Source organism: Thalassophryne amazonica, chromosome 7 (assembly GCF_902500255.1).
Source record: "Thalassophryne amazonica chromosome 7, fThaAma1.1, whole genome shotgun sequence".
Taxonomy (NCBI): Eukaryota; Metazoa; Chordata; class Actinopteri; order Batrachoidiformes; family Batrachoididae; genus Thalassophryne; species Thalassophryne amazonica.
Window position 1 is genome coordinate 79,234,663 of NC_047109.1, and position 16,794 is coordinate 79,251,456.

A 16,794-nucleotide genomic window follows, 5' to 3' on the forward strand; every position below is an offset into this window, starting at 1 on the left:
ACCGTGACTATCCAGGGTTGGGACCAGGAAGCAGAGTTGTAGTCTTATACACCTCTCTGCAGCTTCTCTCCCCCTGCCATCCCCTCATTACCCCATCCCCGTAGAGATGGTGTCTGCTCCCAGACCACCAATAACCAGCAAAAATCTATTTAAGCATAAAAATTCAAAAAGAAAAAATAATATAGCACCTTCAACTGCACCACAGACTAAAACAGTTAAATGTGGTCTATTAAACATTAGGTCTCTCTCTTCTAAGTCCCTGTTAGTAAATGATATAATAATTGATCAACATATTGATTTATTCTGCCTTACAGAAACCTGGTTACAGCAGGATGAATATGTTAGTTTAAATGAGTCAACACCCCCGAGTCACACTAACTGCCAGAACGCTCGTAGCACGGGCCAAGGCGGAGGATTAGCAGCAATCTTCCATTCCAGCTTATTAATTAATCAAAAACCCAGACAGAGCTTTAATTCATTTGAAAGCTTGACTCTTAGTCTTGTCCATCCAAATTGGAAGTCCCAAAAACCAGTTTTATTTGTTATTATCCATCGTCCACCTGGTCGTTACTGTGAGTTTCTCTGTGAATTTTCAGACCTTTTGTCTGACTTAGTGCTTAGCTCAGATAAGATAATTATAGTGGGCGATTTTAACATCCACACAGATGCTGAGAATGACAGCCTCAACACTGCATTTAATCTATTATTAGACTCTATTGGCTTTGCTCAAAATGTAAATGAGTCCACCCACCACTTTAATCATATCTTAGATCTTGTTCTGACTTATGATATGGAAATAGAAGACTTAACAGTATTCCCTGAAAACTCCCTTCTGTCTGATCATTTCTTAACATTTACTCTGATGGACTACCCAGCAGTGGGGAATAAGTTTCATTACACTAGAAGTCTTTCAAAAAGCGCTGTAACTAGGTTTAAGGATATGATTCCTTCTTTATGTTCTCTAATGCCATATACCAACACAGTGCAGAGTAGCTACCTAAACTCTGTAAGTGAGATAGAGTATCTCGTCAATAGTTTTACATCCTCATTGAAGACAACTTTGGATGCTGTAGCTCCTCTGAAAAAGAGAGCTTTAAATCAGAAGTGCTTGACTCCGTGGTATAACTCACAAACTCGTAGCTTAAAGCAGATAACCGTAAGTTGGAGAGGAAATGGCGTCTCACTAATTTAGAAGATCTTCACTTAGCCTGGAAAGAGTCTGTTGCTCTATAAAAAAAGCCCTCCGTAAAGCTAGGACATCTTTCTACTCATCACTAATTGAAGAAAATAAGAACAACCCCAGGTTTCTTTTCAGCACTGTAGCCAGGCTGACAAAGAGTCAGAGCTCTATTGAGCTGAGTATTCCATTAACTTTAACTAGTAATGACTTCATGACTTTCTTTGCTAACAAAATTTTAACTATTAGAGAAAAATTACTCATAACCATCCCAAAGACGTATCATTATCTTTGGCTGCTTTCAGTGATGCCGGTATTTGGTTAGACTCTTTCTCTCCGATTGTTCTGTCTGAGTTATTTTCATTAGTTACTTCATCCAAACCATCAACATGTCTATTAGACCCCATTCCTACCAGGCTGCTCAAGGAAGCCCTACCATTATTTAATGCTTCGATCTTAAATATGATCAATCTATCTTTGTTAGTTGGCTATGTACCACGGGCTTTTAAGGTGGCAGTAATTAAACCATTACTTAAAAAGGCATCACTTGACCCAGCTATCTTAGCTAATTATAAGCCAATCTCCAACCTTCCTTTTCTCTCAAAAATTCTTGAAAGGGTAGTTGTAAAACAGCTAACTGATCATCTGCAGAGGAATGGTCTATTTGAAGAGTTTCAGTCAGGTTTAGAATTCATCATAGTACAGAAACAGCATTAGTGAAGGTTACAAATGATCTTCTTATGGCCTCGGACAGTGGACTCATCTCTGTGCTTGTTCTGTTAGACCTCAGTGCTGCTTTTGATACTGTTGACCATAAAATTTTATTACAGAGATTAGAGCATGCCATAGGTATTAAAGGCACTGCGCTGCGGTGGTTTGAATCATATTTGTCTAATAGATTACAATTTGTTCATGTAAATGGGGAATCTTCTTCACAGACTAAAGTTAATTATGGAGTTCCACAAGGTTCTGTGCTAGGACCAATTTTATTCACTTTATACATGCTTCCCTTAGGCAGTATTATTAGACGGTATTGCTTAAATTTTCATTGTTACGCAGATGATACCCAGCTTTATCTATCCATGAAGCCAGAGGACACACACCAATTAGCTAAACTGCAGGATTGTCTTACAGACATAAAGACATGGATGACCTCTAATTTCCTGCTTTTAAACTCAGATAAAACTGAAGTTATTGTACTTGGCCCCACAAATCTTAGAAACATGGTGTCTAGTAATACTGTGAGAAATCTTGGAGTCATTTTTGATCAGGATATGTCATTCAAAGCGCATATTAAACAAATATGTAGGACTGCTTTTTTGCATTTACGCAATATCTCTAAAATCAGAAAGGTCTTGTCTCAGAGTGATGCTGAAAAACTAATTCATGCATTTATTTCCTCTAGGCTGGACTATTGTAATTCATTATTATCAGGTTGTCCTAAAAGTTCCCTAAAAAGCCTTCAGTTAATTCAAAATGCTGCAGCTAGAGTACTGACGGGGACTAGAAGGAGAGAGCATATCTCACCCATATTGGCCTCTCTTCATTGGCTTCCTGTTAATTCTAGAATAGAATTTAAAATTCTTCTTCTTACTTATAAGGATTTGAATAATCAGGTCCCATTTTTTCTTAGGGACCTCGTAGTACCATATCACCCCAATAGAGCGCTTCGCTCTCAGACTGCAGGCTTACTTGTAGTTCCTAGGGTTTGTAAGAGTAGAATGGGAGGCAGAGCCTTCAGCTTTCAGGCTCCTCTCCTGTGGAACCAGCTCCCAATTCAGATCAGGGAGACAGACACCCTCTCTACTTTTAAGATTAGGCTTAAAACTTTCCTTTTTGCTAAAGCTTATAGTTAGGGCTGGATCAGGTGACCCTGAACCATCCCTTAGTTATGCTGCTATAGACGTAGACTGCTGGGGGTTCCCATGATGCACTGTTTCTTTCTCTTTTTGCTCTGTATGCACCACTCTGCATTTAATCATTAGTGATCGATCTCTGCTCCCCTCCACAGCATGTCTTTTTCCTGGTTCTCTCCCTCAGCCCCAACCAGTCCCAGCAGAAGACTGCCCCTCCCTGAGCCTGGTTCTGCTGGAGGTTTCTTCCTGTTAAAAGGGAGTTTTTCCTTACCACTGTAGCCAAGTGCTTGCTCACAGGGGGTCGTTTTGACCGTTGGGGTTTTACATAATTATTGTATGGCCTTGCCTTACAATATAAAGTGCCTTGGGGCAACTGTTTGTTGTGATTTGGCGCTATATAAAAAAAATTGATTGATTGATTGATGATTGGGTATAAAAGGAGCATACCCAAAAGGCTCAGCAGTTTACAAGCAAAGATGGTGCAAGGATCACCACTTTGTGAACAACTGCTTGAAAACAAAATAGTCCAAAGTTTAAGAACAATGTTTCTCAATGTTAAATTTCAAGGAATTTAGGGATTCTATCATTTACAGTCCATAATATAATCAGAAGAGTCAGAGAATCTGGAGAACTTTCTACACATAAGTGGCAAGGCTGAAAACCAACATTGAATGCCCGTGACCTTCAAACCCTCAGGCGGCACTGCATTAAAAACTGACATCACTGTGTAAAGGATCTTACCGCGTGGGCTCAGGAACACGTCAGAAAACCATTGTCAGTTAACACAGTTCGTCGCTACATCTACAAGTGCAAGTTAAAACTCTACCATGCAAAGCAAAAACCATACATCAACAACATCCAGAAACGCCACTGCCTTCTCTGGGCCCAAGCTCATTTGAAATGGATGGACGCAAAGTGGAAAAGTGTGCTGTGGTCTGATGAGGCAGCATTTCAAATTGTTTTTGGAATTCATGGACATCGTGTCCTCCAGAGAAAAGAGGAAAAAGACCATGAATCGCTGTCTCAACGATGTAACAATTTGCATAGATTTTTTTTTAAAGTTATTTCAACTTAACTAGATAAGTCTTGTGGCATGGAGTCAGTTGAAATAACTAAGTTGAAATAACTTTAAAAAAAAAATCTATGCAAATTGTTACATCAATTTTTCTCATCGAGACAGCAGTTCCTTTTTTAGAGTGCAAAATGAGGGATTTTATTTTGAATTTTTTTCAGAAATTTTGAATCCATTATCCAAAACATCTTTTAAGCATTCAGGAACATGAGGCTGTAGTGGAAGTATGCGATTGCTTTCTGACTGGCTTCTACTTTGCAAGATATTTTCATTTCAGATAATCACTTTCAAAGCCCAGAAGTATGAATTGAGTTTAAAAAATGAAATAAATAACCTACAAGTTGCTGTTTATTTAAATGTATTTAAGTCACAAATTGCCGTAACTGTGCATATTTGTCTGGTGAATAAAATTCCCCCACTCTTGCTCTTGTTTGTAAGAGGTGCAAATAAATCTTTTTTTATAAGAATACCTATCTGCCTCCACGCTTTCTTTGCATCCTCTTTCAGAAACACAGACACACACAACCGGCGTGACATAAAGACATGGATGACCTCTAATTTCCTGCTTTTAAACTCAGATAAAACTGAAGTTATTGTACTTGGCCCCACAAATCTTAGAAACATGGTGTCTAACCAGATCCTTACTCTGGATGGCATTACCCTGACCTCTAGTAATACTGTGAGAAATCTTGGAGTCATTTTTGATCAGGATATGTCATTCAAAGCGCATATTAAACAAATATGTAGGACTGCTTTTTTGCATTTACGCAATATCTCTAAAATCAGAAAGGTCTTGTCTCAGAGTAATGCTGAAAAACCTAATTCATGCATTTATTTCCTCTAGGCTGGACTATTGTAATTCATTATTATCAGGTTGTCCTAAAAGTTCCCTAAAAAGCCTTCAGTTAATTCAAAATGCTGCAGCTAGAGTACTAACGGGGACTAGAAGGAGAGAGCATATCTCACCCACATTGGCCTCTCTTCATTCGCTTCCTGTTAATTCTAGAATAGAATTTAAAATTCTTCTTCTTACTTATAAGGTTTTGAATAATCAGGTCCCATCTTATCTTAGGGACCTCATAGTACCATATCACCCCAATAGAGCGCTTCGCTCTCAGACTGCAGGGTTACTTGTAGTTCCTAGGGTTTGTAAGAGTAGAATGGGAGGCAGAGCCTTCAGCTTTCAGGCTCCTCTCCTGTGGAACCAGCTCCCAATTCAGATCAGGGAGACAGACACCCTCTCTACTTTTAAGATTAGGCTTAAAACTTTCCTTTTTGCTAAAGCTTATAGTTAGGGCTGGATCAGGTGACCCTGAACCATCCCTTAGTTGTGCTGCTATAGACGTAGACTGCTGTGGGGTTCCCATGATGCACTGTTTCTTTCTCTTTTTGCTCTGTATGCACCACTCTGCATTTAATCATTAGTGATCGATCTCTGCTCCCCTCCACAGCATGTCTTTTTCCTGGTTCTCTCCCTCAACCCCAACCAGTCCCAGCAGAAGACTGCCCCTCCCTGAGCCTGGTTCTGCTGGAGGTTTCTTCCTGTTAAAAGGGAGTTTTTCCTTCCCACTGTAGCCAAGTGCTTGCTCACAGGGGGTCGTTTTGACCGTTGGGGTTTTACATAATTATTGTATGGCCTTGCCTTACAATATAAAGTGCCTCAAAGTGACTGGAAGTCACACCCTCACAACACAACTGGAAGTCACACCCTCACAGCACAACATTACCCGGTGCCAATTTAGGATTCCTGCTGTGTTCCATTGTTCCCGAAGTATAAGTCATGCAGGATTGTTTTTATACTGTGTACACAAAGCAGTAAAAACTACACGCTCAAAGAGCACAAAAAAAAACATGCTCAGTCTGGCTGCAGTTCCTCACTCTTAAATTCTCTCACAACTGTGTTTAAATAAAGTCCATAAAGGTCCTGCTCACAGACTGATTGCCAGAGACAGGACATGTAAACCGGTAAAAAGTCCGGACATCTCCAGTCCACTCAGATGATTCGTTCGCGTGCGCACATGAACAATTAAAAGAAAAAAAAAAACTGGCTGGCTGCAGGCAGTTCCTCACTCTCCCCTCAAACTCTCTCATCATTGTGTTAAATAAAGGATAAAAAAAGACAAGTCTTGCTCACAGACTGATTGCCAGAGACAGGACATGTCCACATCACATTTACTCATGAACGGTTCGTTTGCACGCACACAGCTCGCAGTCAAAGGAAGAAAGATAAATAATAATAGAAATCAGAGCGCAGCCCTGCACAAGAACAAATATAAACTAGAAGAAAAATCAGAGTGCACAGTCTGCAATGCCTGCAGATCCTCCTCTGCATTCTCACCTCCTCTGTCCCCCTGCTGCGCGCATTCCTGCATCATCATATGGATCAAAGGGAAATTGTAGCAGGTTTATTTATTGACCTAAGAAAGGCTTTTGACACAACTGTTCACAATATATTATTTCAAAAGTTGGAACTGTATGGGATCAGAGGGGTTGCTCTGAGTTGGATTAAAAGCTAGCTGGAATTTATCAGTTTTTGTTATTTTTGAGTCTGTGTGCCAAATAAATTCATTCATTCATATGCCTCATGAAGCAACTCAAAGCAGGCCCGGTGTGAATGGGGCTTTAGACAGCCTTGCTAGAAAAGCACACGCAATCAAGACCTAAAAACACCTTCCATCACCACAAACTGTGAGACCAGAAAACAAAACTTCAGCTTTACAGAGGGTCCCATTTTCTGAGAGCCACAAACGGCACTTTAACAACCCAATAACTGATTTGTATTTTCTTGGAAAAAATGGCCACTGGTTGTTACCATCAAGAGGATATATACACAAACTCAACAAAGCCTGTGTGACGGCACAAATAGGGTTTCTTTGGAGACCCAGTGTTGCAGACCGAACGGAAAAGATTGGTCCGCCCTGCCTTCACTGCGCATGCGTCATTTGGGACTACAGCAGCTCATCCGAGTCTGACTCTCGAAACCCAAAGTGATCAAAGGGAATAATGTGATTATTAACCATCAGCTGACAAAGTAAAACCTCTTAAATCATTCTAAAGTCAGTTTTAAGCAGAAACTGGGCTGTTTTAAGTGGAAACAAGGTGATAATCGATGAGTCGCTACTGACGCTTTGAAATTATGGCGACGCAGTGAACGCAGCACCTAACAGCTTGTCTGGCTGCGGCGCTCTGATTGCTTCCTCTGTCTTTTATAAAATAACGCTGAATTTATGTGGAAATGATTGTTGTACAAAAGCTTGAGATATCTGTTGCTGAGATAGATGATGACTAGAGTGCAGTTTTAAGCAGAAACGAGGTGATAATCGATGAAACGCAGCTGACACACGGAAATGGCGTATGTGCAGTGAAGGCAGGGCAGACCCATTTTTAAGGGGGACCACTTGGTCAGTGACACTGGAACAGCCGAGATTAAGCCCAAGATGAGCGTCACCATGTTGGCAGCAGTGCTAATTCTGGCTATGTCACAATGAACTCATTAATGCATGGTGGCTGTGTGTATGACAAAGGAAGCTTGAACCCACCCCTATCTTCAAGCCTGAACCAGGAAAGTCAACCTGGTCAACCTGCTTATTTTCTCAGTAATAGTGTACAAAGGCAACTTATGGCCCAGTCACATGGCACACGATGATTCCTGAATGAAGGAAAAAAGTAAAAAAAGTCACAATTCGTTGAGAAAAGGTGGACAAAAGAGCTTTATCACCAAAAAGCCTGCAAAGCAAGAGCGCAAAAGGGACGAAAGAGGACCTTAACAAAACCGAAGCTAATGATCTCAATGCTTTAAATGAAACGCGCCTGGAGCCACAGCTCGAGCAGTGTGTGTCTGCATCACTGAGTTCCAGGACTCTGCACTGGGATGGAGCTCATAGTGCCTGAGTCCTGGAGAAACTGCAAACAGAAGTTGTGGAGATCTGTATGCACGTCGGTGGGATGACCTGCTCTAGTTACTCGTCCAGAACAAAAGAGGGATCATCTCCATCATCAGAACCCTCACTGTCTGTCAACACACTGCGCGCTCCATCTTGCTCCAATTAAAAAAAACAAAAAAAAAAAACTGGTGTGCCGGTCATTGCTGTATCGCTGTATTATGTTACTAAGCAAGATATATATTACAGACTGTCAAAACAGGGAATAAATATAAGTGTAAAGATGATTGATGATATATCAGAGCAGTAAATTTATCAGTCCGTGTGAACGCCGCGCATTGACTCCCTATGTGCGGTTATTCCCGCCAGCTGCAGCTGATCCACAACGTGAATTCTGCCTTCCAGAACAGCTCTTTATATCTTTTGAATTATCTACCTATTGCCACATGTATATAAGGACTGGATTGTCATTCCTACACTCATATTGTTATATTTAATAAAAAAAATTAAGCGCATGCAGCAGCTGCTGCTGCGTTCAAGTGCCATTGGAAATTACACAACTTTTTTGACGTTTCAAATTTCAGCAGTTGCTTGTGGCAAAATAATTAATTGTATCCACACAAAAGATTAATTTTGACCTATATAAGGTGCCTGAGCCCATTGAAGCTGACCCCCACCCAGATATTAAAAAAAAAAAAAAAAAAAAAAAAAAAAAAAAAATACAAGCAAACAGGTTGAGTGTGCCCTGTAATTTCCGACGGTACATGAACTCTGCAGCAGCCTCAGCACTCACAAACCAGCTTTCTTGTGTGAAAACATTCAGCCGGTCGAACAAAATCAAACTGAACAATAACATTACAAAAACTAAAACGATTAAAAAAGGTCAAGAACGACAGCAAAACGAAATAGATGAATTGAGGTTTTCATTGCCCTTCATTCAAATTTTTCAACAGTTTAAAAATCCTGATGAAGTGCCAGCTGCAGGAACGAAGCTGCGTGAAGGTTCAACGATGCCAACGAAAGTCAAGATTTCTTGTTTCGTTAGGGCTTTGCTGCCCTTTGTTAAGTGCCGTGTGACTGGGCCATTAACGGATGGGGGTACCGACATCTGTTAAAAGTGTTAACATTGTTAGCATACAACACTGAATACCACAAGATTTTTACTCCAAACAAATATTGCAGCAGGACATCTTAGATGATCTATTAGGACATTTCACAACAAATGCTGCTTTTGCTTCAAATTTTTACCCAGATGGAACGCAATCAAACAAGTATCAAGCTGTACTCACGAGGACTACCCCGTTTATACAACCCCAATTCCAATGAAGTTGGGACGTTGTGTAAAATGTAAATAAAAACAGAATACAATGATTTGCAAATCCTTTTCAACCTATATTCAATTGAATACACAACAAGACAAGATATTTAATGTTCAAACTGATAAACTGTTTTTTGTGCAAAAAATTTGCTCATTTTGAAATGGATGCCTGCAACTCATTTCAAAAAAAGTTGGGACAGGGCAACAAAAGACTGGGAAAGTTGATGGATCCTCAAAGAACACCTAATTGGAAACAGGTGAGTGTCATGATTGGGTATAAAAGGAGCATCCCCAAAAGGCTCAGTCATTCACAAGCAAAGATGGGGTGAGGATCACCACTTTGTGAACAACTGCATGAAAAAAATAGTCCAACAGTTTAAGAACAATGTTTCTCAGCATTCAACTGCAAGGAATTTAGGGATTCCATCATCTACAGTCCATAATATAATCAGAAGATTCAGAGAATCGAGAGCTTTCTACACGTAAGCAGGAAGGCCAAAAGCTAACACTGAATGCCCATGGTCTTCAATCCCTCAGGTAGCACTGCATTAAAAACCAACATCATTGTGTAAAGGATCTTACCACGTGGGCTTAGGAACACTTCAGAAAACCATTGTCAGTTAATACAGTTCGTTGCTACAGCTACAAGTGCAAGTTAAAACTCTACCATGCAAAGCGAAAGCCATACATCAACAACATCCAGAAACACTGCCACCCGAGCTCATTTGAAATGGACAGACAAAGTGGAAAAGTTTGCTGTGGTCTGATGAGTCCATATTTCAAATTTTTGGAAATCATGGACAGCATGTCCTCCGGACAAAAGAGGAAAAAGACCATCCAGATTGTTACCAGCACAAAGTTCAAAAGCCACCATCTGTGATAGTATGGGGGTGTGTTAGTGCCCATGGCATGGGCAACTTACACATCTGTGATGGCAGCAAATTCTCAAAGGTACATTCAGGTTTTGGAGCAACACATGCTGCCATCCAAGCAACGTCTTTTTCAGGACGTCAATGCCAAGCCACATTCTGTACATGTTACAACAGTGTGGCTTCGTAGTAAAAGAGTGCGGGTACATGACTGGCCTGCCTGCAGTCCAGACCTTGTCACCGATTGAAAATGTGTGGTTCATTATGAAGCGCAAAATACCACAACGGAGACCCCAGACTGCTGAAGTCGTACTTCAAGCAAGAATGGGAAAGAATTCCACATACAAAGCTTCAACAATTAGTGTCCTCAGTTCCCAAATGCTTATTGAGTGTTGTTAGAAGGAAAGATAATGTAACACAGTGGTAAACATACCACAGAAGCTGTAACCAAACTGTTCTGTTCCAAACTGTCAAATTATTAAAAAAAAAATATATGTGTGTGTGCATCAAAATCTAAAATAGCGCTACTGTTTTGGCGTCGTGAATTAAACAGTCCACTTACGCTAATAAAATACTGACAACTAAATTGTGACCGTTTTAAAAAGTAATCACCACCTTAAAAAGTGTGTGTGTGTGTGTGTGTGTGTGTGTGGTGGGGGGGGGGGGGTTTGGTTGGAGCAGTCTTTTGACGTACAAAGGGAATTTCAAACCCGTGTTCAACTTCATTAATAAAGCAAATTTCATTTTTTCATGTTTGACATTTGTTCCAATCTACCTGCAACAAACTAAAGCTAGATGCACCAAAAACGGATTTACTAAACACGACAAAAATCAACACAGCAAATTATCTTTGAAATCAGCAATACGCTTCAGAGGCCACTGCTTGTGAATACTCACAATTAGTGTTTTATTCACACAACAAAGGGGCCCATCAGCGAACAGTACCAACTGAACACTTGAACACGGCAGCTAACATTAGCCTCACTAGCTGTTGTCTGCGTCAGCTTTCAGATATGCCCTTGACAGATATATTTTAATTTGTCTTACGCATTCATCAACATACTTGCGGAAAACGTTAATCCTCACATGACTTTCTCTCAACTCCACATCTGACGATCATAAAATAATTGCATCTGAATTAGCCGGGGGTTGGCTCGTACGATTAGCTTCATGAGAAGCTACTCACATTTCTTGAGCCACTTCATCCAGTAGCGCACGACGAGACTGTGGTGCTTCTTGTTTTCGATGCACCAGGCTGAAAGCCCTTGGATGGACTCCATAGTGTTGGATATTCCTTGAAACCGCCGGTCCAAAGACGCTTCCAGGGCAGCGGTGGAGCTGCGAGCTCCGTGGCCGCTGGCAGCGTCAGAACCAGCCGCCATCTTTCCGCTTCTCTGCCGAAGTGCGCTCGCTCGCTGCTGATAGGGGGTGGGGCGGGGGGAGAGTCACACCAGCAACATTTTATCGCAAACATTTTTTTTAAAATACCGAATGTGGAGGCAGTTTAAACGAAACAAAATAAACGCACAAGTGAGTCAATTGTTTATTTAAGGCTGTGACTGTAGTTACAGAGAAAAACACTTTTTTCTTCTTTTCAAACAGGAGCGATGGAACTGGAAACACGTGAGCAACAATTTATTAACAGCTAGACCTGAAATAATGAACTCCCCTTATACCCTGTAAATTAAACAGATTTGAGGATTTTGACTGTACCTTGCAGGCTCTTGAAAGGGTTGCTTCTCCTTTTCTTACATTTTACATAACCAAACAAAACGAGCAACACGTTTTAATCAACATAGTTGTCCATTTTACCTCAGCAGGTTTACTGAAAGCTAGCAGCATGTGTGCATGCTGTTTGGTTTTAAATAACTTTTTGTGTTGCAGAGGGAGTACTAGTGCACGAGAACACCACGTCATTATAACATTATGATCATTTCTCATGAGCAAAGCTGTAAAGTGATTCTTGCTTCACACGTCGCAGCCCGTCCGACTGAGTACTCAATAGCAGATGGAATATCTGACTATCATACCACCATACAGAGGAACGTTGATGCAGGCACACATACACACCGTTACACACATCCTGGTCTGTCCAGCAGTCATAAAACATCCAAACACAGGTTTATTGTTCCTCCTCTTTTTAACATTCAAGTCTTATTTGAGTGTGATGGGTCCTTGACTGTAACCAACCAGCCATGAGAGCCAGCTGATGTCGAGGCTACAGCTTTGAGGTCATAGAAGGGAGAACAATAGCATCTCAGTGCTCAAGCGGTAGGTTTCAGTCATCGGTGCTATCCAACACACTTTGGCTGAGCGCTAGATCCCAGTAGTGCTCCGTGTTGTGCTTTTTGAAGTGTTCCCTGGCCATGTTCTCAGTAGGGCATTGCTTGAATTTCATCTCCCCAAAGCTACGTTCTTTAGCTGTGCCCTAACAACGAAAGAGGAACGAAGGTGAATAATTAAAATCAGACAAAAATCATTTTAAAAACAGAACCTTTGCAGAAGCCTGATTAGGATGCACTATGTATACACACCTCCCAAATCAACCAACACTTGTTGTTCCTCTTTGTATCGTCATCACCGTCTGGATCTAATTGACAGTCACCAGTAAAGACAGTCCCCAGAAATTAGCACATACTCAAACTACTTAAAGCTACTTAAACTGTATGCATTCACAGGCGATTCTTAGACTACGGGCACTTATGTCCTTTGATCATATTGTATGAAAAACAGAAAAAAGGGGAAATTTCACACTTTTATAGTTATCTTTACAATGAAAATGTGTTAAGAAATTTGTTCTAGTAGTCTATGATGACTTTTTCACCTTTTTTCAGCATCATTATATGCTAATATTGCCGTTTTGTGCTTGTCCCACACCCAGACTTTTGATCTTCAATGATAAAAATGAATGGTAAAGAAATGTTTTCTAATGTTTTAAAATATCTCTGAATAAAATATCAGTAAAATAATCAAAACATAATTGGGGTATTCAATGTCATACAACTGTTGTGATTTTTTTTTTAAACAAAATGTAGTTGTCCCACACTATTGCTGTAATTTCCACCACAACACTGTAATGTCCCTAAACAGTTTGTATGAAAGATTGTTTGGGTAGTTTCTATGGAGATAAACAGTGACATCAGAGCACATGTATATAGCGCCAAATCACAACAAACAGTTGCCCCAAGGCGCTTTATATTGTAAGGCAATGGTGTGGTGGAAATTACATTTACAAGGCCAATAGTGCCCGTAGTTAAAGAATCACCCTCACACACAAAAGGATTCAAGAGTTAATCCCCGCTTACCATCTCTTTTAGTGTTATGTTCCTCCCATTTGATTCTATGCATCATCAACCTTTTGAACTTCTTCTGAGATTTAGGGCCTAAAATAAGAAGATGCAATTTAGATACAAACTGCCATAAGAGACACAATAATAAATACAAATGTAAACAGAAGCATATTCCATCAGTTAAGAACAAAATAGATATCAGAAACATGCCAAAATTGTTGAAAAATGGTCTGTAAAAGTGGCTTGAATTTTAAAAAGCAATTACTTAACACACAATATGTTGCTTTATTTTACACTGAACAGTTACAGGGTGGTTTAAATCATGAATCAAACTGTCCTGTGGTAACAGTCACCATCATATATTTTGAGGGCTTTTATAGTTGTTTTAAAAACCTGCACAACTTCCACCACTTGAACTTGTTAAGACAGATTCACTATGTTCAGGTATTAGAATTCATTGGAATTTTGTGGTGATTTGCAAAAAGAAAAATCAATAATTTGGGATTACTGATAGTGCCCTTGCGTGGTTGATGTCATACCTGTCCAGTCGTTCTCACTGTGTTTTGTACAATAACACTACTTCTAATCTTAGTGATATGAAATTTGGAGTTCCACAGTGATCTGTTCTGGGCCCCCTGCTTTTTTCCCCTATATGTAGCACCCCTTGGGCGTATACTGTGGCATTTTGGGATTGCCTTTCATTGCTATGCTGATGATACTGATGTACATGCCAATAAATGCTTGTAATCTTATTCATATAAAATCCCTAGAGGATTGTCTTGCTTCAGTGAGAAACTGGATTCTAGATAATTTCCTGCTTTTGAACTCTGATAAGACTGAAATGATGGTTCATGGTCCAGTGAGGCATCGGTTTGACCAGCTAGCGCTTAGTTTAGGTTCGTGTGTTATACATCATATGGACAAAGTCATTATTGGATTAATTGATTTATGGATCTGCGACTGCTCTAAAAATTGCCCCTAGGCATTTTTTTTCAGCTGACTGCTTGGGGTGCTGCCCAAAAATTTCAAGACCCAGTTTTATTTGATCGTCAGTGTTCAGCGCCAAACAAGATAGTAGAACATGTCACATTTTGTGTGTGCATCATTCACAAGAGATGCGGGCGGAAAACAGTTCCTTCACAGAGTGGCAGCCCATGAAAATGTTAGTGACACTGTCAACTCAACATGTGGAGATGAAGGCAATGAAATATGTTCCATAGCAGCAAGCCCGGAGCCACCACGAGGGAGAAAAATGATCACCCTGAAACTGGACAAAAAAAAATGACCATGTTGGAGTTGGCAGAATTCAGGTTGCCTTCTTACCCATTTGTAAGAACCAGACTGTGCATTCCCAAAGAAAAAGAGAAACCTGACAAGACAGAGTGCCTTTGTCTTTGATCTACTGATGAGTGACTGATGAGACTACCAGATGAAATGTGAGTGGTGAATGTAATTTTGCTAACTCATTCAGCATGTTCTGCGTGGCCCGGCTGTGCACGCATGCTGGACACGTCCTGTTCGACCACGGAGGAGACGCTTCATCCAGTGGAATTAAATTTTATGCGTGGACCTGCTGTGCATGCAACAGAGCTGTGAAATGAAAATTGTGAAATCCAAGGAAAATTTGCAGGGGGTCTGGGGGGTACAGCTCCCCAGAAGCCGGGGTCTAGGGCCCAGAATTAAATTTTTAACTAATGATACTTTTTCAACATCTGGTACAAATCTCAAAATTAGTGGATATTTAAATGATCTATATTCAACCTTTTATTTGACCTGTCGATGATGGTGAAATAACAGAATATGACATGGAAGTATGACCTGGAATGATTTTCCTTTTAACTGTAAACCAAATTATGCATTAACGTAGAACAATTAAACTACATGAAATTTATGAAGACTGAAATGACTTACAGCATTTCAAAAACCACAGCTAAAGCTTGTAGAATATTTGGAAAATCATCACAAACCTTATAGTAAAAAGTCACATATTCTTGTGTAAATTCATGCAGCCTAAATCCATTCAAAGCCACAATATCTGTTTTACAATGAAAGAAAGTCTAGATAAGTGAAAAAAGTCACATAATCTTGTCTAAAATCCTGTTTGAACAGCAGAAGGTTTATTTTCCAGGGAGAGAAAAATTCTTAACGTGTTTTCCTGAGAAAACAGAAGGTTCACTTTTCCCGTTTCTTTTATCTTTCAGGTGTGTTGATGAAGCCAGCAACAATTCCACGGATTCTTGTCCTTACAAGACTTTTTCAAACAGTCTTTCTCGCCATCTTCTCTCTGTGCGACGTCGGTCCGTGACACAAACATGCTGCACAAATATTCTTTTAAAAACATGAAAGCTTTAAAAGTTTGGGATGTCCACATGCTAAGTTTAGCTTAAGCGTCGCACAGTAGCCACACAGCGTCGCCGCAGCAACCAACCAGTCCCGCTTTATGTCGTAACAGCTACGCTTGGAGTGGCATTTTTCCTCCGTGAAACTCTGCGGATCCGAGGAAACTGATTTGTATCTGTAACACACAGATCAGTGTCCGGACTTATAAAACTTACACGATGTCGTAAAAAAGAACACTTTGCGATAAGCATTTTAAAAACTCTGATGTTCATGATTAAAGAGTACATCACCAACCCCCCCCCCAATGAAATCCGCGGAATCCCGCAGATCCGCAGAGTTTTCACAGCCCTGATGCAAAGTCCAGTTGTGCACGGACACTGGACACATTCTGTTGAGCCATGGAAGAGTCGCATGAACTGGATTTATTGTATTTTTTCTCTTTTTAATAATTTATTTTTCTGAGGACCACTGTGGAAATAAGTCTAATGCTGCCAGGCCTGCAACAACCCCCATGCACGCAGCAAAAGCAAGCTTACACCTGTGTGGAGAAGGTGGACGAGGCAATCAGGATTTATTATTTAATTTTCATCTTCTCTGAGGACGTCATTGGAAGTTGAGAGACGCAGCTCCTGGACATCATCAGACATGCAAGTTTTCTGTGGAAACGCGAATTTCCGCTATTTTGAAATTTCCCATTAAAAAAAAAAAAAAAAAAAAAAAGATTTTTGCATCCATCAGAGCCGTGGATTGCTCCGTGGATGCACCATTAATGACTGCCTTCATGGTCTTCATCAACTAGCGTGGCCCACGCATTTGCTCTGACCTCTTACGTGTCCAAAAGCCGCAACAACACGTTAACGTTTAAAACAGTCCTGGACATTTTTCCACAGTGTGAGCAGCAGATTAATTGCAAAGATTACAGATTAAAGTGTGACTTTGTGTCACAGTGACCTGATTTTAAAGTCAGCAAAAAAAAAAAAAAAAAAAACAC

The 16,794-nt window shown here is 40.3% G+C and overlaps 2 protein-coding genes across 5 annotated transcripts in view; both read right to left on the minus strand.

Annotated features, from left to right (window-relative positions):
* LOC117514315 (threonine--tRNA ligase 1, cytoplasmic-like) overlaps window positions 1-11,585 on the minus strand; it is a 110,696-nt gene extending 99,111 nt beyond the window's left edge. For both annotated transcript variants that reach the window (XR_004561856.1, XM_034174699.1), the window contains exon 1: window positions 11,360-11,585. Coding sequence is in view for 1 of the 2 variants with exons in the window: in XM_034174699.1 (XP_034030590.1) it covers window positions 11,360-11,555 (196 nt within the window). In the remaining variant the exon portion in view is untranslated. The remainder of the gene's footprint in view (window positions 1-11,359) is intronic.
* Window positions 11,586-11,703: 118 nt separating this feature from the next.
* prpf3 (PRP3 pre-mRNA processing factor 3 homolog (yeast)) overlaps window positions 11,704-16,794 on the minus strand; it is a 35,764-nt gene continuing 30,673 nt past the window's right edge. For all 3 annotated transcript variants that reach the window (XM_034174702.1, XM_034174703.1, XM_034174704.1), the window contains exons 15-17: window positions 13,479-13,556; window positions 12,708-12,763; window positions 11,704-12,601 (exon numbers count right to left, since the gene is read on the minus strand). In XM_034174702.1, coding sequence (XP_034030593.1) covers window positions 12,452-12,601; window positions 12,708-12,763; window positions 13,479-13,556 — 284 coding nt within the window. In that variant the 3' untranslated portion in view covers window positions 11,704-12,451. The remainder of the gene's footprint in view (window positions 12,602-12,707; window positions 12,764-13,478; window positions 13,557-16,794) is intronic.